Genomic DNA, 22,675 nt, shown 5'->3' on the forward strand with positions numbered 1-22,675 from the left:
TAGTCCTACAGGATTTAAAAAAATTGTGATTGCTAATGTACAGATCTCCTAATTTCTCTGCTTTCCTTTAGCAGAAACTTGCTATATAGCTAAATTCCCAGTCACTTCTCCAGCATTTATCTACGTTGCAGAAGGGTTCTCTTTTTTGGGGCAGGATTTCTTTATGTGGCAGCAATGATCCCCCTCCCTCCCTCCCTCCCTCCATTGCTAACCTCTTCCACAGCTCTGAGTTAGAAATCCAGAACTCTTTTGGTGTTCTTATTTTATTCTGCATGATCTGCAGGGCAGATCTGGAAGTCTTGTAGAATTGCTACAGCTCAAATTGAAATACCACAAATGGTTACATTAGTAAGAGGCCCCCCGAAAAGTGCATAGGTAATAATGTCATGCAGAACTCTACACACAGCTAGAGGCACCTCCTCCTGGCTGCTCTGGGGATTAGATCGTTCCAGGTGCTATGCCCTCCTCTGGCAGTCTCTCCACCCATCTCTCTTTTACTCCTTGTGACTCAGGGTACTCTGTCCCTGTGGCTTGGCCCTTTGGCCAGGTCACTATAGTCTTCCCCATCTGGGGTATCAAAGTCCTGCCACACCCATAGTCTCAGGTGTAGTAAGTGCAGGCCCTGATAAAGGCCCAGTTGAGGCCTGAGGCCTGAACTAAAGTATGGTCAAGCCTTAGCTAAAAGCAAAAGGCAAGCTGTGAGCTGGAAGCCGGCCCTGTTCACAGAAGTTGGCGAGAAAAGGGCTGATGTTGCATAAACATATATTCACCTAGTGTATTATAATATAAACACAGCACCAGAACACACTATACTGGAACATTCCACAGATAACAAGGGACAGGCCGACCCATCCCAATGACAGGGGCAAAAGGGTAATATGATGGATAGAGTTGTTTTGATCAAACTAACATGTACAAGGTGAGAGGCGGCACCTTAATATGTAGAGGGGTTGTACCTTGCTACGTGGAAGGGTTGCACCTCAATACGTCAGAAGTGATGTGTAACTTGTTTGTACCTGTGTCTAAGAATGCACCCCTGGGGTGGTGTCTTTGTCCGGCCGAGGGGGCAGTGGAAAGTCCCGCCACTGACTGAGCCGAGTCCATTGACCGTAGGCGCATATTCGTAGTATGCCCTGAGTTAGGCTCAGAAACCTACAGGGAACTATTATTGTGTCCAATACGGCAATAAACCTGGTCGACGTGCCTTCGTACCTTACTAGACTCTGTGGTCATTGGGGGTTCTCTTCGGGTCTGCTGTGTCAGCTATCTGCAGAGCTGGGGCAGCACACAGAGGGAACACACGCACGCAGCCGAGTGATATCAACAAGGAGAAAGCAGAGCACCACACTGGTAGCACTCTGACAACATCAGGCAGTCCTCTCGTGCACTGCCCTGATGGTGCCACTTCCCCAGTGCATGGTGGGGAAACCTGGGCCTGCCCTCTACTCCAGGTTCCAGTCCAAATGTGGTCTGCTTTCCCTCAGACCCTGTTGGTCCTTTCCTGGACTCCTTCCTACAGCTTCTAGTCTAGTCCCCCACCCAAGGTGTATCAGCTGCAACTCCCTCTTCTCAGGAAGTAGCTGCAGGCTACTGAATCCTGTACCCTCAAACACAACTCCCTACTTCCACGGAGTGGCAACACACCATTTTCCTGCAGCCTCTTTCTGCTGTCAACTTCCTGTTTTTATAAATCTGGCCCAGCTCATCCCCCAGCTGGACTTTATCAGCAAATTAGGCCTTAACACGGCCTGCCTTTCCTCCAGGTGCAGCCAATAGAGTAATTGGTCTAATTTACCCCTTCAGGCCTTGTGTGAGTTACAATGATTGTTAATAAATCATGAGAATGTAAAAAAATTATTTTAGCTTTTCATTGCTAAAACTCTCAGCCAAGGTGCAGGGCAGGTTCCTTATTATTATTGTTTTTTTTCTAACCTGAAAGGAAGGTCAGGATGCAGTAACAGTCAGCTGATGCCGACCTGCCATAGGCAACGCTAATCATGAATGATAAGAATGGGAATACTTTACCATTCCGTACCTTTCAGCTCATAATCCCAGATCACCATTTCCTATGGAAAAACTCACAGGAGGGGATTGGGAAAAGGGAAAAAGTGTGAGGTTCCTCTTGTGGAATTTCCTTTAAATTCTTCCATCAAAGATGAAGTTGCTCCTCCCTTGGGAGAAGTAGGGGCGATTAGCACCAAACTCTACCTGTGCTGGATGCTAGGACCCCTTGTCTTGTCCAGTTCCTCAGCAGTGTGCCTCCATTGTAAGATTTGAAGTGGGGTGTTTCACAGCACAGAGCATGTTTATCAGCCACTGCTGTGTTGCTTGCTCCGCAGGCAGAGGAGTGTTTAAGAAACCCAGAGCTGTTAAGTATTCCAGAGGGTGTGAATAAAAATGCATCTTTTGCACTATGCCATTTTACAAGGTCACTCCAGCTGCCTGAGTGTGAGAAGATGGACAAACATGGCAGCTCCCTGATGCGATGCATACCTGGTTGCCATAGTAACCCTGGTATACTGTAGTTCATCCAAAAGGGTGGCTAATCTCTTCAGGGGAAGCTTCCTCACCTCCTGATGTTCACAGAAAAAAATCGCAGGAGACAGAAAGCTCAGTGAACAGCATTCCTGTGGAAACTGGCTTGTGAAGGGCTGAACATAACATTTTAACATTCATATTCTGTATTTTCCTCAGGGTACCCTGAAGGTTTGGGGAAGCTAAAAAATGTCTCCTCATCCCACTGCCCCATACACAGGTTCTGCCCCCACCTTCCCACATTGAGCTTCTCTGTAAGATCCTGAAAAGAAGGATGTTGATACAAAGGCCAATGTCCTCTTCCTTCTGTGCCGGCTAGAGAAGAGCCACACAGAGGGGAATCTTCTGTGCTTGAATGTGCAGGAAGGAAATAATCAGGTCCTAATACATAGAGCCTCAAATCATCTGATTGTATAAGACGGGAAACTGAGGCACCTAGAGGCTAAATGACTTGCCCATGGTGTCAGTGGCAGAATCAGGAATAGAACCCAGACGAGTAACTGCCTTGACTGTGCTATAGCCACTTCTTCCGTAACACCAGTCATCTCAGAGGGCTGATCTCCTTTTCTAACAGCGCAAGCTCATTTAGAAGATAAATACAGGGTAGAAAATAAGCCAAGCATAATTTGAATGTTTATGGATGCAGCTGAGTGAGCCCAGCGCTTTACGAAGGGTTTTAAATGCTCAAGAAATCAAATAATAATGAAAAACCTCCCATCATACAAGTGGGCAAATGTGCTGCTAAGAAGCACTACAATTTTGGTTCACAACAACATATGCTCTGTTAGAGCAGCATGCCAGCGAACAGCCCTGGGACTTGATTTTCATAGATGCCAAGGGCCTATTACCCTATTCTGGCATTGTCAATGGGCTTTAAAATGGCACTACCAGAGCCTTAGTGTAAATGGGAGCTGGGCCATTCATCTCTGAGCATCATTAGGAAGTTTAAAATGGTAAGTGGGATGGGGACCTGAGAAGTTCTATCTTGGTACTAAGAGCCGGAATGGTTGTAGTACCTTGAGCGCCCCCACTGATTATGGCTACTCAGGGAATAAGGGTCGGCAGCAGTGGTTCCTCAGGACCCATTTGTAAATATTTATGGCCTGTCACGACCCAGTAAATAGTCTGAGGGTGGAGGCCTTGGGGTGATTTCAGTTGGGTCCTGCCCAGCTCTCACCCCACAATGGCAGCTCCTTTGCTCTGGGACTGGCTGGCCTTGGCTTTCCGCTCCAGGCATTGCAACCTGTGGGGTTGGAGCGCTGCTCAGGTTTGGCCCCATCCCCTGGACTGGACTAAATTCATGTGAGTGGAGGTGTGAGCTGGCTCATGAGGTTGCAGTGCCGCTCACTCAAATTTGGTCTACCTGGAATCCTTTCATCATGGTGGCTGGGCTAAATCTGAGTGGGGCTGGGAGTTGGGGTGTTAAAGAAGTATGGATTGGATGAATGGACTATAAGGTGGATAGAAAGCTGGCTAGATTGTTGAGCTCAACGGGTAGTGATCAATGGCTCGATGTCTAGTTGGCATCTCGTATCAAGCGGCTTGGCCCAGGGGTCAGTTCTGGGTCCGGTTTTGTTCAACATCTTCATTAATTATCTGGATGAATTGCACCTTCAGCAAGTTCATGGATGACACTAAGCTCGGGAGAGAGGTAGATATGCCAGAGGGTAGGGATAGGGTCCAGCGTGACCTAGACAAATTGGAGGATTGGGCCAAAAGAAATCTGATGAGGTTCAACAAGGACAAGTGCAGAGTCCGGCACTTAGGACGGAAGAATCCTATGCACTGCTATAGGCTGGAAGTTGACTGGCTAAGTGGCAGTTCTGCAGAAAAGGACCTGGGGATTACAGTGGACAAGAAGCTGAATCTGAGTCAACAGTGTGCCCTTGTTGCCAAGAAGGCTAATGGCAAATTGGGCTGCATTAGTAGGAGCATTGCCAGCAGATCGAGGGAAGTGATTATTCCCCTCTATTTGGCACTGGTGAGGCCACATCTGGAGTATTGCATTCAGTTTTGGGCCCCCAACTACAGAAAGGATGTGCACAAATTAGAGAGAGTCTAGCGGAGGGCAATGAAAATGATTAGGGGACTGGGGCACATGACTTACGAGGAGAGGCTGAGGGAACTGGGGTTGTTTAGCCTGCAGAAGAGAAGAGTGAGGGGGGATTTGATAGCAGCCTTCAACTACCTGAAGGGGGGTTCCAAAAAGGATGGAGTTCGGCTGTTCTCAGTGGTGGCAGATGACAGAACAAAGAGCAATGGTCTCAAGTTGCAGTGGGGGAGGTCTAGGTTGGATATTAGGAAAAACTATTTCACTAGGAGGGTGGTGAAGCACTGGAATGGGTTACTTAAGGAGGTGGTAGAAGCTCCATCCTTAGAGGTTTGACAAAGCCCTGGCTGGGATGATTTAGTTGGGGTTGGTCCTGCTATGTGTGGGTTGTGTGTAGGGTAGACGGGGACAGGAAGCCTGGGGCAAAGATGGGAGGGAGTGGGACTGGGAGCAGTAGTTGGGAGGAGATAGATATGATGAAGAACCTGGGAATGGCAACGATGGGGAGCCATCAGGGATGTGTGACCAGAGGCCAAACTGAGGGAGAGACCCAAATCAGATGAGGAGCCAGGATGGGGGAAACTGGGACTGGTTGGGCAAGAAGACAAGGGTAAAGGAACTGAGGGCGGGGGTAAGAGCTGAGAATGGCTGGGCAAGGAAACTGGGACTAGGAATGGGTGGCACTGGGACTGGTACAAGGAGTCTGGGTGTGAGGAAAACCAGGACTTGCTGGACCGATAAGCCTAAGGAGCGGAGACTGGAACTGGGTAGGCAAGGATAACAGGACTGGGACAAGGAGACAGGCCTGGGGAAGAGACAGGAGAGGGACAGCTTGGAGGGGATGGGCGCAGAAAGGGTCATGTTTGCAGGGGCGATGGGCAGAAGAATCTAGTCTCTTGAAAGCACACTCCACTCCAGAGCCTGGAATGGAATCCGAGATTGCTGAGTCTCACCATTCCTCTGCTGTCTGCAAATACCCGTGAAACCCACTGGCAAAGTGTCTCCTGCCCCCAAAGCTGCTCCACACAGAGAAGGACAATTTACTGCTGCTATCAGTTACCCTGCTAGCTCAAGTGGCAGAGGTTTGTGCACAGAACCTAAAGGTTCCAACCCTGCAGATGACTCCTCTGGCTGACAATATGGTGTCACATGATGGATTTTATGTTTTTTTTCAGTTTGCTTTTGGGTTTGAATAGTGTGCAGTAAATAAGGCAAGGGTCACACACTGAACAACGAGGAGCAACAAAATATTGAATAGCTGCTCCTGAAACGAGCGCCATCCATTCTGTGCATTGAATGTGGAAGGGGTCTAGTGGAAATAATTGTATGTGATCATATAATTAAAGCCTGTCTCATAATATGTACACGCAAAGGGACCGAATTAAGGTTGCCCAGGCAACCTTCATTCTGGCATTTCCTCACTTTTGAATGCTTGATTTTCCGATCTGAATAATGTTCTTTTAACATAATTTTTAGGGTTTAATTTAATAGAGCTTTTGTTATGTGCCATAAAATAAATGGTGGGGGCGGTGGAATGGGAGTGGGAGAAGGAAGCTGCTGACTGCGTGAGGTTTCAAACCACTAAAAGTTTATTTGGTATTTCTGCTTCATTAATTTTACCTGAGGAAATTAAGCGCTGTCTTGCAGTCTATAAAAGTAAAACAAAATATGGCCATCCGCTGTTGGCTTTATTATATTGGTGACAGAGTGTAGCTGAAACCAGGACCATGTCTCATCTGGCAGATGCGGTGAATGTTGCTTTACATGGAAAAAGAGTGGGAGCTATATATAGTCACTGATCCTTCTAATTCCTGGGGAATATTATTTTTGTAGCTCCGGTAAAACACCACATCACATAAGCTTCTTTAACTCATCTCTTCTGCTACAAGACCAGCCATGAACAGCTGATTTGGGGTGGGGTGGGGGCTTATGTATTTATGGGCTTAGGAAAGAACATAAAATAAAAACATTTTCTGCTGCAAAAAAGAGCTTCCCATAAATATTTTAATCCTGTGTTAAATTAATTCAGCTAATTAATGAATGTGACTATTGAGTAAAATGAATTAGAGTTTTAGAAAATCATGATGCATTGATATGGTTGTGTGTGCTGCTTTGGTAATGAGTCATGACACAGTGAAAATTGTCTAATTACATAGTTATCATTCAGGTACTATAGGAGCTTGTGGGCAAAGCCATCCCTATCGTAGGCGAGTGGGAATAACTTTGCTTTAGAGAATGAGAATACTTGGTGGATATTAGAATGTTGTAATTATTTAGGAAGGAGCATAATTGTTAGTGCACAGCCATGGGACCCAGGACTCCTGGGTTCTGTTTCTGACCTTTCAAGTGACTCGTGGTCTTGTAAAACTAGCACTCCTGTGCTTCAGTTTTCCCTACCCTTAAAATGAGTATAATAATAATATTATAAGTGTCTGTTGCACAGGGTTGCTGTGAGACTGAGGCTACTGTTTCCAAAGGAGCCTATGAGAATTAATTGCCCAAGCGCCAGTGAAAGTTAATAGGAGTTGTGCTCCTGACTTTCTTCAGCTCCTCTGAAAATCTCCACCTCAATTCATATTTGTGAAACGCTTTGAGATCCTTGAGTAAAAAACATGATACGAAGGACACAATATTATCCATCTATAACGATCTGTTTTAGGATTTCATTTCACCTCATCCTTTTACCTGAGCACACCCAAAATATCAAAGGATTATGACAGCTACAACATTTCCATCTAAGGCCCTGATCAGGCAAACCCTTATCTAGAGGATTAAATGTTTGCAAGATCAAGCCCAAACTGTACTGTGAAGACTAGGACTATACAGGGTTTAAAAGAAAACTGGATAAATTCATGGAGGTTAAGTCCATTAATGGCTATTAGCCAGGATGGGTAAGGAATGGTGTCCCTAGCCTCTGTTTGTCAGGGGGTGATGATGGACGGCAGAGAGAGATCACTTGATCGTTACCTGTTAGGTTCACTCCCTCTGGGGCACCTGGCACTGGCCACCGTTGATAGACAGGATACTGGGCTGGATGGACCTTTGGTCTGACCCAGTACAGCCATTCTTATATTCTTAGGTGTATTTCCCACAGGGGTGGCTCCAGCCTCTTCCCGATGAGGGGGTGGGGGGTGGAACTGAGGTGGACTAGACAGAAAATTGGAGGGGCCTGTCCTCCTCTTTACATGAGTCCCTACCCCTCTCCATGGCGCCACCCCCTGCTCCTCCTAAGTTCCAGCTCTGCCCCCTCCTCTCCTTGCCCCAAGACTCTGCCCCGTGGCTGTCACTGCTCCTCAGCTTCCTGCTGCCTTTGACTGCTCGCAGACAGTAACGGCTGCCAGAGCAGAGAGACCTGGCTCCAGAGGTGGCTGAGCCCTCGGTGAGCAGTGACTGTGGGGGGTGGGGCCCAGAAACCCAGGTTGGGGTGGGTGGGTCTGGGCAGCTGTGGGGAGCACAGGACCCTTCACCTGCCCTGGGCAGCATGCCCGGTGGATGGGTACATGGGCTGGGACCTGCTTTTGGGCCCCTGCCTAGGCTTCCTCCTGTGCTACTGCTGGTGGCAGCACTGCGGCCTTCAGAGCTGGGTGCCCAGCCGGCACCTGCCGCTCTCTCCACTCTGCCTTCAGAGCTGGGCGGCCAGAGTGTGGCAGCTGCTGTGGGGGAGGGGGAAAAAGGATGACAGGCAAATTTTGGGGTGGCTGTAGCCCCCACAAGCCCCCGCCCCAGTGCCACCTCTGATTTCCCAGCTTGGGTAGATGTACACATGCTAGCTTTGACTGAGCTAGCCCGCTAAAAATAGCTGTGTGGCTGCAGTTGCACAGGCTTTGGGCTAGCTGCCCATATACATTCCTGTCCAAGTTCCTAGGTACATAGGTGGGCAGCTAGCTCAAACCCTGCCCATGCTTCTGTGGCCACACTGCTATTGTCAGTGTGCTCCCTCAATCACAGCTAGCATGGCTGTGTCTACCCAAGCTGGGAATTACACCTCCCAGATGCAATGGGGACGTACTCTACAGGTTGTGCAGTGCCTAGCACAACAGGGCCTCCATTTCACTTGGGGCTTCTAGGGGCTACCATAATACAGCTATTTTATTTTCCCTTCCATGTTCTAAATATGAATGTCTAACAGGGCGAATCCTGTAGACCCGACCCCCAGACTACAGTGAGCACTTGAGGATGTTTGTCCCCATGCAAAAGCCTGGTTTGTACACTAGTTGTATATAGGCAGAAACTGTGTAACTTTGCATTCTTTTAGTGTTGCTGGCTGAAGATTAACAATAATTTGGAAGTGCTGGTCCATAAGAACAAGCAGCCTTCCTAATATGCAAGTGACCATATGCCTTTGTGGGGGTTATATATGCAATAATGTTATTTTCTAAATGCATCCATCACATTTGTCTCTGGGTACAAGTACAAAACAGTTAAAACCCACCCACCAAACTGCCCATCAGAATGGAGTTGGTTAGAGTCAGTTAAGTAGAAATTGACCCATCAAGGTAGATAACCAAAATTTACCTTTTGTCCAATGATTTCACCCAATGCCCATGCTTGAGTCTAGGTAGTCCTCGTCTTGCTGATCATGCACATCAAAGGAGACTGCAACCCTCCTAGGGCATGTAGTCCAAAGCTTATTGAGGCCGCTTTGTGACTGTCTTGTAATGGCGTTGTGGCAGGACCACGAGTCACGGCCTGCATATTAGTGAACATGCTGACTTGAAAGGAGTGACTAAGAAGCTTTGTTTCTCTCCCCATCAGTTCTAGATCACAGCAGTGTCACCGCTTACTCAGAGAGTTAAAACACATATTTAGTGGCCTAAATAAACAAAACAATGGAAATGCAAGATTTAGATTTCCTGGCTCATTGACCAGGTTTCTGATCTATGGTGCTTAGACCAGGGGATAGATAGGAATCTTCTGAGGACCTGTCCTTCATTGGCAAACCCCATGGGAATCCCCAGCCAGGCAGGAAGGAGCTTTCTCCAAATACCTGTGTGTGGAGTTACTCTTATCAAACAACCCTTGCCCCATGCAGATCTGGGGTTCAAACTCTGCTCATTCCCCTTAATGAGTGGATCTTTGGGACAGCTCTTTAATGGGGTAGGGGACAGTTTCCAGTGCAGAGAGGTTCCCATGTAAAGGGTGGCATATATCCTGGGGCTTTATCTTTGATGCAGAATCCCTATGAGATTGAGGGTAGAGGAATAATATATATAACACAATCCAGTGTGTCCCCTATTCTGCCCCTCCCCTTTTCCATGCAGAATCTCAGACCCCATGGAGAGCCCTCTGCAGGGTTCCAGCAATGGAGGTGTGGCAATTACTGACAACCCACTTCTTTGTGAGCTCAGAGTGAGTGCATGTACACACACACTGAAGGTCCCCTCCAGGCATGGAGGGAGGGAGAGGGAGAGTGTGTGTGTGCGTGTGTGTGTGTGCGTTCGTTCCCCTCCATGCATGGAGAAGCAGACTGTCGTCAGACACTACCGGTGTGGTGCTCTGCTCTGTTCAATGTTGATATCAGTCGGCTGCGTGCGTGTGTTCCTCTGTGCGCTGCCCCGGCTCTGCGCAGGTTGCTGGCACAGCAGACCCCGAGAGAACCCCCAATGACCACAGACTCTAGTAAGGTATGAAGGCACCCGGGCCGGGTTTTTTGTCAAATGAAGCACAGTAATAGTTTCCTATAGACTCTACAGGACATATTACGAATTTGTGCCCCCTGGCAATGGACACAGCTCGGTCAGTGGCGGGACTTCCCACTGCCCCCTAGGCCGGACAAAGACATCCACTTAGGGATGTATTTTTATACACTGGTACAAACAGGTTACACATCACTGAATGTACTGAGGTACAGCCTCTCTATTAGGGGGTTGCCTTTCTCTTGACACAGGTTGGTTTGAACAAACTATCCATCCATCATACTGTTTATCCATCATATTGTTCTTTCATATCGTCTATCCATCATATTGTCCTTTTATACCATCTTTAGGCTAGGTCTACCTGTTCTTTATCTGTGTGGAATGTGTTTGTACCCAGCTGTTCTGGTCCCGTCTTGGCCCATGTTCATTTTATTAGTGATTAATACGTACTTCTAGCAGCCCTCTTCTTGCCAATTTCTGTGAGTGGGACCTGCCTCTGGCTCACAGCCCAGCTTTGCTTAACAATGTCTTGACTATTATTCTAGTTCAGGCCTCAGGCCTCATACTGGGCCTCTGATACAAGATTTTATGTTTCAGGGCCTCATCTTACTACACAGAGAACCCTCCAAACAGCCCTCCTCTCATTCTCTTCCCTTTATGTTCTGCACCCCTTCCCCACATTCTCATTCTGTCTCTTTCCCATTCCTGCTGCTCAGCCCCTTTGCTGGTTCAACTGGTTTCATTGATTCATAGGCATCAAAGCCAAAAGGGACCATTGTGATCATCTAGTCTAACCTCCTGTATAACACAGGCCAAAACAATCCTAGAGCAGATCTTTTAGAAAAACATCCGATCTTGATTTAAAAATTGTCTGTGATAGAAAATCCACCATAACCCTGAGTAAATTGTTCCAATGGTTAATGCACATCTTATTTCCATTCTGAATTTGTCTATCTTCAACTTCCAGCCATTGGATTGTGTTATGTCTTTCTCTGCTAGACTGAAGAGTCCATGATCAAATATTTGTTCCCCATGTACATACTTATAGCCTGTAATCGAATCACTCCTTAAACATTCTGTTTGTTAAGCTAAATACATTGAGGTTTTGAGTCTATCACTATAAGCCTTATTTTCTAATCTTGTGATCATTCTCACAATTCTTCTCTGAACCCTCTCCAATTCATCAACACTCTTATCAAAACTGGACACAGTATTCCAGCAGCAGTCACACCAGTGCCAAATACTGAGATAAACTAACCTCTTTACTCCTATTTGAGATTCCTCTGTTTATGTATTTGATGATCACATTAGCTCTTTTGACCACAGCATCACACTGGGAGCTCATGCTCAACTGATTATTCATCATGACCCCCAAATCTTTTCTCAGTACAGGATGGAGGAATCGGCCCTGGGAAGCAGTGTGAGTATATGACATGACCTATGTTATTTGTTCCTAGATGTCTATATTTACCTATATTAAAAACACACACTGTTTGCTTGCACACAGTTTACCAAGTGATCCAGATCAGTCTGAATCAGTGACCTGTCCTCTTAATTCTTTACCGCTCCCCCAATTTTTGTCTTACCTGCAAACTTTTGTCAGTGATGATTTTATTTCTTAGTCATTGATAAAAATATTACCGAGCATATGACCCACAGGGGATCACTGTGGGACCCCACCGGAAACACCTGCTTGATAATTCCCCGTTTACAGTTACATTGAGACCTGTCAGTTGGCCAGTTTTTAATCCATTTAATGTGTGCCATGTTAATTTTATATCCTTCTAGGTTTTTTTTAAATGAAAATGTTGTATGATACCAAGACAAATGCCTTACAGAAGTCTAAGTATAGTATGTCAATACTACTACCTTTATCAAACAAACTTGCAATCTCATTAAAAAAAGATGATGTTAATTTTCCATAAATCCATGTTGATTTGCATTAATTACATTACCATCCTTTAATTCTTTATTAAAGGAGTCCCATATCAGCTGGTCCATTATTTTGCCCAGGATCAATGTCAGACTGACAGGCCTATAATTGCCCAGGTCATTCCACCTGCCCTTTTAAAAATTGTACATTAGCTTTCCTTCAGTCTTCTGCAACTTCCCCAGTGCTCCAAGACTTATTGAAAAAACATTTGTCCAGCAAGCTTCTCAGACCGTTCTTTTAAAATACTTAGTTGCAAGTTATCTGGGCCTACTGATTTTCAAAATGTTTACCTTTAGTAGCTGCTGTTTAACATCCTCCAGAGATACCAGTAGAATGGAAAGAGTGTTATCATCTGATGAGACTATGTCATAGTGAATACTTGTGCCTTTTCTGCATTATTATTGATAATTCTACCATTTCCATCTAGTACTGAACCAATAACATTGTCAGGATTAATTTTTACCCTAATATATTTTAAAATGTCCTTGTTGTCCATAACTCTGTGGCCATACATTTCTCCCTGTGTGCCTTTGCTTCCCTTATCAATTTTCTACAATTCCTAACTTCTGATGTATATCCATTACTATCCATTTCCCCTTTCTTCTATTTAGTATATATAATTTTTTATAGCTACCTCCACTTTCTCTCTAAACCAGGTCCGTTTTTTAAACGTACAGCCTTCTTCCTCAATTGTGGCTTTTTGGGCATCTTGTAAAGTATTCTTAAATGATTCCCAATTATCATTCACATTTTTCTGATTTAAAATCTTCCTTCCAGCTTATCTGACTCATTTTTTCATCCTTATCACCCTCCAACCCCAGCCATTGCTCAGCTCACGTCTCCACAGCTGATGTACTCTGAGGCACTTTGCTCTTCATGCATTCTTCAAGATCCCCCAACTCTAAAGAAGCAGCAGACAGAGCTTCAGGGATCTGGACTCGCTTTCACTTCGGTGTCTACTCATTCACAGAACAGTGCATCTGATAAAAGAGCTAATCCAGGGGTTCTCAAACTGGGGATCGGGACCCCTCAGGTGGCCACGAGGTTATTACATAGGGAGTTGCGAGCTGTCAACCTCCATCCCAAATCCTGCTTTTCCTCCAGCATTTATAATGGTGTTAAATATATAAAAAAGTGTTTTTAACTTATAAGGGAGGGGCACACTCAGAGGCTTGCTATGTGAAAGAGGTCACCAGTTAAAAAGTTTGAGAGCCACTGAGCTAATCGAAACGGGGAAAAAATACAGCATGGCAGCCAACTTTGAGTACACAGGAAAAGAAAAGAGCAAACAAGTGGGATTGCCATGAATACTTTTGCTGCTGAGTTACAGGGAGGAGACAGTGGAAGACACAGTGTGCCTTACTCATTCCTGAAAGGGAATATCTGAAACAGCGCAATAAGTCTTAAGCAACCATACAGTGAACAGCAAATGCCGATTGCTTAAGGAATAGCTTCATACACCACAGTAAACGTGGATACAAGGGTTCACCCAGAAGCACTGAGGAAACAAACACTCTAATTGTCAATGAGTCCTTCTCTACCCCTTCTTGAAAAAAAAAGTCTAGACTCTGAACACCCTGGCATATTATACTTTGCTCAGCCACCCTTTGTACAAGCTCAGGAACCTGCCATGATGATGATCCTTTAAGACCTGCATCACCAGTGAGTCCTGTTAATATAGTGCTGAATTTCTTGGGGGAACACACAACAAGCACATAGGTTCCATCAGTAGCTCCTGCACAGCTCAAGAATACAAACCCTCCCTGGTCTCTGGCAAATTTTCCCCTTTGATAACACACCTCTGTGCAGAACACTAGGCATTTCCATGCACGCCTCCATGGCAGCAGCTCCCATTGTGGCTTTCCCTACCCTCAACTGATGGCTTATTCACCAATAGCTATCTGAGGCAGGCAGGTTCCACAGGCAAATCACCACTATTTCCCATGCGGATGGGAGCTTTCTTCCTTGTAAGCCTGGTGACAAGGCTGGTGACAAGGCTCATTCACTGGAGAAGGACAGAAAAAAAAGTCTCCTTACCTGTACTGAAGTTATGCAGCAGCTATCATTCAGCTGACACCTCCATGACAACTCAGGCCAATCACCCGATGCTTGTAATTTAGACCCAGAGGCGATGCTCCATCCAGTGAATATAATCCTTGATCAACACACCTTGTTTGGTGGTGAGAGTGAGGAAGAAGGGTACCTGATCGTTGCAGCAATAATTGCTGAGAGAACATCCTCCATCACCTTGCTGCAGCCACCTGGATGGCTCACAACTTTTCAAAATCTCCAGCACAAACTTTTATTGCTGACCAAGAACATTCATCCAGGTCTCTCTTTTGAGAAAATGAGTAGGAAACAGCATGACCACCAAGGTGCTCATGCAAGTTTCCTAGGCTGTATGGGGCTTTTGAAATCTCCCATAGGTCACTGTGTTAGGAAGTTGTAACAAGACCTATGGGATAGATAGTACGGGGCAGCACAACTGCTATAATGTAGCACAGAGTTAGGGTGGCTGCTGGGAAAACCTGGAACCAAAAGAACATAGCAAGGGTAGACAGTGCACCAGTGATGCTCTCCCACTGGTTCAACCCTAGTGCAGACAGCTTGAAAGTCAAAGTTGTAGAGGAAATCTTGGGGACAATTTACAGTAGTCATTTGAGAAAAAGACATGCCTATTGCAGGTGGTTCTTGATGCATGTTTCACCGTAACCATAAACCACCATCAGTGCAGCTGGGGTTAGACACGACGGTGGCATAAACACTTAATGCCTGACGACACTATGTCACATCTGGGTCATGGGCAGCTAGACCTAATAGTCAGAGCCAGAATCCACTGTCACAAGACAGGAGTCAGCTGGGTCAGGATACCAGCATGTCAGAAGCAGGAGACAAATTGGAGGTTAGAACCATGAATCACATGCCAGGAGTCATGCAGGGTCATGAAATCAAGCCAGGAAAGGACAAAATCCAGAACAATGTGGATCCCAGTTGTTCAGACAGCTTCCTGTTCCTGCTGCTGGCTTAAGTAGGGCCAACAGGCCAATCAGCTACTCTAGAGCTCTGCCAATAGGATTGCAGGGGTGGAGCCTAAAACTGGGGCTAGGCTTCATGGGACCCAGATAAGCAAGCATCAGCAGACTACCAGATGGAGAGTTGGAGCGTGGCTGTTCCTACAGACCCAGGAGTTATGACACACTGTATACGTCCAGCATTTCTACCACTGGTAGAGTATCATGGCTATGAAGTTTGGTAGTGCAGACATGGTCTAGCCTAGGGTCTAAAGGTGTGTTGATCACAGAAATGTAGGACTAGAATAGATCTTAATAGGTCACCTAGTTCAGTCCCCAGCACTGAGGCAGGACTAAATATCATGTAGACCATCCCTGACAGGTGTTTGCCTAACTTGTTTTTACAAACCTTCAATGACAGAGATTCCACAACCTCTCTAAGTAATTTGTTCCAGTGCTTAACCACCCTTATAGTTAGAAAGTTTTTCCTAATGTCTAACTGACATCTCCATTGTTGCAATTGAAGCCCATTACTTGTCCTGTCCTCAGGGGTTAAGGAGAACAATTTATCACTCTCCTCTTTATAACAACCATTTACATACTAGAAGACTGTTATCCTGTCCCCACTCAGTCTTCTCTTCTCCAGACTAAACAAACCCATTTTTTCAATCTTTCCTTGTACATCATGTTTTCTAGATCTTTAATCATTTTTATTGCTCTCCTATGGACTTTCTCGTTTGTCAACATCTTTCTGAAATGTGGTGGCCAGAACTGGACATAATCATCCATTGCTGAGTAGAATGGAAGAATTATGTCCCAACCCCCTACCCCTTTTTTCATTGTGACAGTATTATATTGTTGACTTATATTTAGTTTGTGATTCACTATAACCCCCAGATCCTATTTTGCAGTACTCCTTCCTAGGCAGTAATTTCTCATTTAGTATTTGTGCAACTGAGTATTCTTCCTTATGTGTAGTACTTCACATTTGTCCTTATTGAATTTCATCCTATTTATTTCAGACCATTTCTCCAGTTTGTCAAGATCATTTTCAATTCTAATCCTGTCCTTCAAAATGCTTGCAACCCCTCCCAACTTGGTATTATCCACAGACTTTAAGTGTATTATCTATGCCATTATCCGAATCATTTATGAAGATATTAAATAGAACTGGACCCAGGGCAGATCCTTGTAGGACCCCTCTCAATATGGCCTTCCAGCTCAATTATAAACCATTGATAACTACTCCATGAGTATGGTTTTCCAGCCAGTTGTACACTCACCTTACAGTAGGTTTGTCTAGGCTACATTTTTCTCTAGTTTGCTAGCTTGATCTAACATCTTCTAAACTCTAGTAAAGACAAAGCTCATTGCCCTTTAGCATGTGCTATGCTAGTTAAAACCAAGGGGAGCCTAAGTTACAACTTGATCAACTTAGAATGTGTTAAAATCAACATTGCCTGGCTACACTAGGCTTTTAAAATGTATTTAGTTTACATGATCTAGCAATGCACCTTTAAATCCTGGTCAAGCCAAGAACAAACATGTCTTTTGGTCTGTGCATAGATGACTATCCATTTGGATAGCACTATGCCTGTTGCCAAGGTGGCATGCCATTTTAAAAGCTAGCCAACTGCTGATGGATTCAGACAGGCAATCTTGCTAACACTGCAAGTGCCATCTTCTCTGCAGGTGCTCTGCTCTCCAACAGCAATGCCATCTGAGTTTTTACAATTAGACACATTGACACTTGAGTGTCAAATGACATCCCAACCCCCTCGCCGCCTGCACAGCAGATGAAAGGAAGAGGAAAGCACTTGTGGCTGCCAAAGAAACAGATTGCACTGTATTGGTCACCTGTGAAGCCTAGGAGCAGCACCTTGGACCTCATATGTGCTAGAAGCACATTCCTGCCAACCCTCTGCTTGAAGACAAGCTCATGGCAGGCGATGTTGGGAAGGGAGAGCTCAGTTGCAAAGGAGGTGCAGTCATGGCATCCACAATGGGCATTTCATCCAAGCAACCAGCCAGCATGTGTTCATTTTGCATATGAAGTTACTTAATTATTTAGGGAACCATCACACTTCAGTGTTTCCAGCTTGTCCCTGCAATTATTTTTACAGGTTTCTCATAGAGTTAATCTAAAAATTCAAAACCATTTCCCAGTGGAATCAGAAGAACAGCGTTACATGCTGATATTGTCAACAAAAGGATACTGAGTCACAGGTGAAGGTAAGGGCTGCCTATGGTGCCCACTGGGTATTCATCAGTTAGGATTATTTTTAAACCAGCTTCACAGACGATTCACTTGTTCCCTACGTTCATACTAATGCAGACTAATTCCAATCAGAAGAAATCATGTACAGAGAAAGGAAATAACACAATCTGGCTTCTTTTTTCTGGAACTTGAACAAAACAATTCTTTAAATGCAAACAAGTGACCAGATCCATTTAAATGCTCTCCTTTGCTGAGACAGAAGTACCATTTCCCTCTGATGCATACACAGACCTTTCTGTTGTGGTGTCCCTCCTACCCCCCTTATTTGACTTGCCACATTTGTGTGTACATTGTTGCAGTCTTGTCTCTCCCACTTTCTTCTATTTTCTTTTCTCTTTATCTAGTTCCTGAAAAGTAGATACATTTTTTAAATGCCCGCTGCACCTAACATCACTATTGGCTTCAACGGGAGCAGAGTTAGGCCATTGGTGAATGCTTCTGAAATTCCTACCCTTTATCTATCTGCCTTTTAAGCTCTGCCCATTATTAAAGAAGAAGGAAGCCTAACGTCATCTTTTGTCACCACAGCAAGTGATTGGGAGCAGCTGCTACAATCCAGGGGCTGAAGGAGACACAAGCGGTATCCCAGGCCTGGTTTGTCAGCACTTTGAGATAATCAAAATGCAATACATTGGATTTGTGAAACGTCCACACAACTTGCTGTAACCATCCCTGGACTACAGTCTCCCACTACTGGTGCTCCCAGTGCAGCAATAGCAGAATCAGTCTTTTTTTTTTTTTTAAAACAAATGGCCTGATTTTTCAGAGCCCTTGTCGCTCCTACTGACGTCAAGGGGGAGCCTCACATGCACAGCCCCTCTGAAAACCAGCCTGGTGGTGTCTAGTTATCATATTCCGTCTCCTCCCAATAGGAGCCTTGCATGACCCCGAGGAGAAGAATGCTCCTTGAAGATGGCAGATGAGCACTGCTTGCTGTGGACAATTTTGCTGGCAGGGGAAGACTACTGACTCTAACTTTGTGCTGCCCTGTCTCTTCAAGGCAGTTAAACGGCTTTTATGATCATAATGTCTACAGCAGAGAAATTAAAAGCTAACTTGCACTTACATGATAACAGCTAGGCAGGTGATGAGCTGTGATCGCTGTGCCTGACTGGCTAAGAATTGCACAGTGGGGTCCTGCTCTATGACTGACATTACCATTATTATACCAAAATTATAATAATAGCAGTGCCCATGCTGTTATATTTGTTACCCCATATGTCCCAAGCTACCCCATCCCACTTGTTCATCTCATCGACTTGATACTTCCCATTGCCTAGACTGGGAGCTTTTTGGGACAGGACTGTCATTATATACTTGCATAACACCCAGCATAATGGAGACCAAGCCGGTTGTGGCTGTTAGGTGCTACTGCAATACAAAAGTTCAACAATAATAACTGAAGTATCACCTCTGACAATCAGCACACCAAGTGCAGGTGCCGCTAACGCCCACCTGAACTGGTCAGAATTGTGGGGAGGGAGACAAGGAATGAACACACATTTCATTTTAGACAGAAGACTAAAAATTGATTCAAAATGGACATCAGAGCCTCAGCGTGCGGGACATAAACAAGGTAACACCAGTCAGATTTACCCAGAATGTGAGGCTGGACATAGGTTTGTGAGGCTGGACATAGCTTTGGCAGCATGGAGTGTTAAAAGAAGTTTATAATAAGGGAGATCATAAGGGTGATTAAATTAAGGATGTTCCTCGCTGCACAGTGAATATCCAGTTACACAGCCCCTTATCAGTGGAAGCTATACTGAATTCGCTCTACTTCTTTCAGCAAAAAGGACACCAGGAAGGGACATGGGGCTGGACTTGGCTTTCAAAGAGTTAATATGGTTGGTATCTGAAACACAAAGGCCTTTTACCATTAGAGCACCTTAAGGGTAGAGAAGGTAATTCTCCTCCACTAGAGTATTTGCTCTTCTTCAATATGGGATCAAATCAATGTTCTGTGAACTCAATGTCAAGACTATGGTTGACTTCAAGGGGCTTTGGATCAGGATATAACAGAGCCAAGCTTGGTTGTCACTCTGTAAGGGCTTTCAGTATTTCCATTTCAAGTCTGCTTGTGGGACTGAAACTTGGTTTTTCCTTTTTAGTTCTAACTTAAATGTAAAGTCATTAAAAATGTCTGTATCAAAGAAATAATTTAGATCTTAGAATCCCATTCTTAACTCACCCTGTTAGTCCCAGGTATTTCAGCACACGTGGAATGTAAACCTTGTCACTGTTCAGAGACCCAGCACTACCTATGCTCAACAAGGTAGGGTAAGGACAGGCTTGCAGTATTAACTTGGCATTTCTCTGGTCTTTTCTGGTTTAAGTTAGGTCCTGAGCATTACTTCAATAGCTCTGTGTTTAAAAACAAACACACACTCACTCTATAACTACATATCTAAACAAATGGTATAGCAACCCACCTACTGCTTCCTCCAAGGCCATTAACATTCATAGGGAATAGAATCAGATCATTTCAGGAGGAAAGCTACATCTGTACAACTTCTTATATAACAGATTGAATTCAACAGAATTGCTTTCTGCCTTTAATCTGCTCAACAGTTTATCTGTGCTGTCCTGGTTGGTTGAGCTTTCTTTAAACCATTACAGATTAGTGTTCTGCTGTGACTTGTTAAAAGCTTAGCTTTGTTTATTTTTGTCAAGAACAGGGAGAAACCGGGTTCAAAATTTTCATACAGCAGTTTGCAATACAAAAAGAACGTGCCCAGCATGAATCAATATATTTTGTTTTGCACAAAATACAACACACAGGAAAGCAATGAGCAGAAGAACATAATAGAGACTTTATTAAAAAAAAAAGGAGAGAGGCATTTAGAGCCTCAGAAATATGTACAATAATTTTAATCCGTAAATACAAAATTTAATCTGATGTTCAAAATAGATCAACTACGCCAACCAGCTTTATATAAGAGACTAAATAATAAGTGGTCTAGTAAATTACTGTTAAGGAAGATTTATGATTTTACTAAGTTTACATTACTGTTACAATTTATTAAGAGAGAAATCCTGCCATAGTGATTTTTCCATCATTCAGTTGCAGCAGGATCAAGTAACATAACACTTATTAAAAAAAAAAAAAGAGAGAACTCAGATACATTGCTTACAAAGCAGTGTTTAGGTAACATTAAAACACTTTGCGGTAAATTCTCACAACTGACTTACGAAAAGTGAAAGCAGCTGATCTATCATAAGATTTTGGTATGAATGAACCATCATGGCTGAAGCCTCTATAATGATGTTCCCAATATATTCTTATGGACCAGATCCAACAGCTACCATGCTTGTGTGACTTCAGTATAATCTATCTGATTACTAGATGCCAGTTTGGAATGGGAGAGAGAGGCCATGTTCTTGAACATACGGCAAATAATCTTCTGTGCAGCCAAATACTGTTCCAGGGAAACACCCGGTCTGTGACCGCTCAATGTGATTGCTATATGAGCTCACAACTTCAGCATCTAAAATGAGTCAATGAGGATCTTTCCAAAGATCCAAAGAATGACATAAATACTAAATAACTTAAGCAAAAACCAACCAGCCAAACAAAACCCCCCAAACAGAGTCTGATGGGGAAATCAAGAAAGGATTCCAAAAAGTAAAAAGAAAACAGCTGATTTTAAACAAAACTTATCAGCAAGTGGCTTTATTTTGCAAATTCCAATGAATTGCCATTAGCTATTAATTTATTTTTCCTCTCTGGCAGAAACAGAGTGCTGTTCCAGACCTTCAACTTTCTGTCTATGCAGGGCTGGTTAGTGCTCATGTGTTATTTAAACAAAGCATATTCCAAATGGATCTGACTATATATGGAATTCCCTGACGAGTAAAAGTTTGGATGACCTTAAAAAACAAACAAACCCAAAGTATGCTAAAATAGACTTTTAGTAGCAAAGGTCAGATATCCAGTATGACCCACCATTTCCTTGAGTGGCACACCACTTTTAAACTGGGCAGCTCCCTGCTGCAGAATACCATATAAGCTACCTTGATTTGATTGGCTGCTGCTGTCAAACCCAGTGCTAGAATTATCCTCGGCTGCTTTTCCAAGGTCAGGGATTTGCAAGCTAATTGTCCTAACATTGTATACTCGAAGCAGAATTTCCAACGTGTTAATCTCAGTAAAACCATGTTCTTCCATAGCCAGGCAGGTTCTTTGAACTTGTTCAATGCAAGGGGAAAAGGAGCAGATGCGTCCACCTACAAAATAAGACAGGCAGTGGGGGAGAGAGGAAAACAACTTAATTAATCTTCGCCAAATTCTCTCAGCACAACTCTTCGTACCGTGCACAGACATAATTAAAAGACCTAATATGCCTAAGAAATAAAGATCTCCAAGGAGATAACTATGCCGTTTATAGAGTCAACATAAAAATGGTGACGATTTTACAAGCTGTTTCAGCCCACTTTATAAGTACAAATACGAGGACAGATTAATCCATTTTTGGAATACACACTTGTCCATGATTTTAGTTCATGGTTCAGCTGTAGAGCTAATCGCATTAGACTGCTGAATTTTTTTTTTTGAATCAACATATACGACCTCTGGACTGATTCAGTAAACTGAAGTTGACTCATGCACTAAGATGAATGTTAGTTTTTAACTCTTCTCCACATTGCAGCATTGCCTTTATAATAAAAGCACACACACACACACACACGTGTTTATTTGAGACAGAGATGGTATGTGTAGACAGAATAAAGTAATCTCTAGTCCATAGATGGAGTGTTATTAAAGCTTCACCCTTCTAGTCAAGCAAGCTCTTCTCATGTCTCCTGAATATTAAATTCAAAAAGGCAACCCTGTGTGGGTTTACTGATTGTTAGATCAGGCAGTTCATGGCATATGCATCAAAACCTTTGCACCACCAGACAAGACTTTAAATTGTATACTGTTACTTTCCTTCCCATTGAAGCACCCCCCAGCCTTTTGCTTTTAATTACTGAGTATTTTTAGCCTCCCTCCTTCATTAGCCCCAATGTCACCTTTAGAGCTGGGAATAGAATGATTCAGATTTACTCTAAAAAGCCACAGCCAAATCAGATCAAGGAATTATAGAGACACTGTCTACCATAAATCCAGGTCATGTGGTCTCACTCATGATGTAATGTCCCATGATGCAACTGCCCTTACTGAAAACTTATATCGGGGGAGGTGAATGATGGAAGAACACAAAAGCTGAAGCTATAATATTTTCAGATGAA

General features: G+C 44.1%; 1 protein-coding gene across 6 annotated transcripts in view; it reads right to left on the minus strand.

Annotated features, from left to right (window-relative positions):
• Positions 1–20,234: 20,234 nt before the first annotated feature.
• TRMT61A (tRNA methyltransferase 61A) overlaps positions 20,235–22,675 on the minus strand; it is a 31,060-nt gene continuing 28,619 nt past the window's right edge. For all 6 annotated transcript variants that reach the window (XM_045013810.1, XM_045013809.1, XM_045013808.1 and 3 more), the window contains exon 4: positions 20,235–21,670. In XM_045013810.1, the coding sequence (XP_044869745.1) occupies positions 21,342–21,670 (329 nt within the window). In that variant the 3' untranslated portion in view covers positions 20,235–21,341. The remainder of the gene's footprint in view (positions 21,671–22,675) is intronic.

The sequence above is a fragment of the Mauremys mutica genome, chromosome 4 (assembly GCF_020497125.1).
Source record: "Mauremys mutica isolate MM-2020 ecotype Southern chromosome 4, ASM2049712v1, whole genome shotgun sequence".
In the NCBI taxonomy this organism is placed as follows: domain Eukaryota; kingdom Metazoa; phylum Chordata; order Testudines; family Geoemydidae; genus Mauremys; species Mauremys mutica.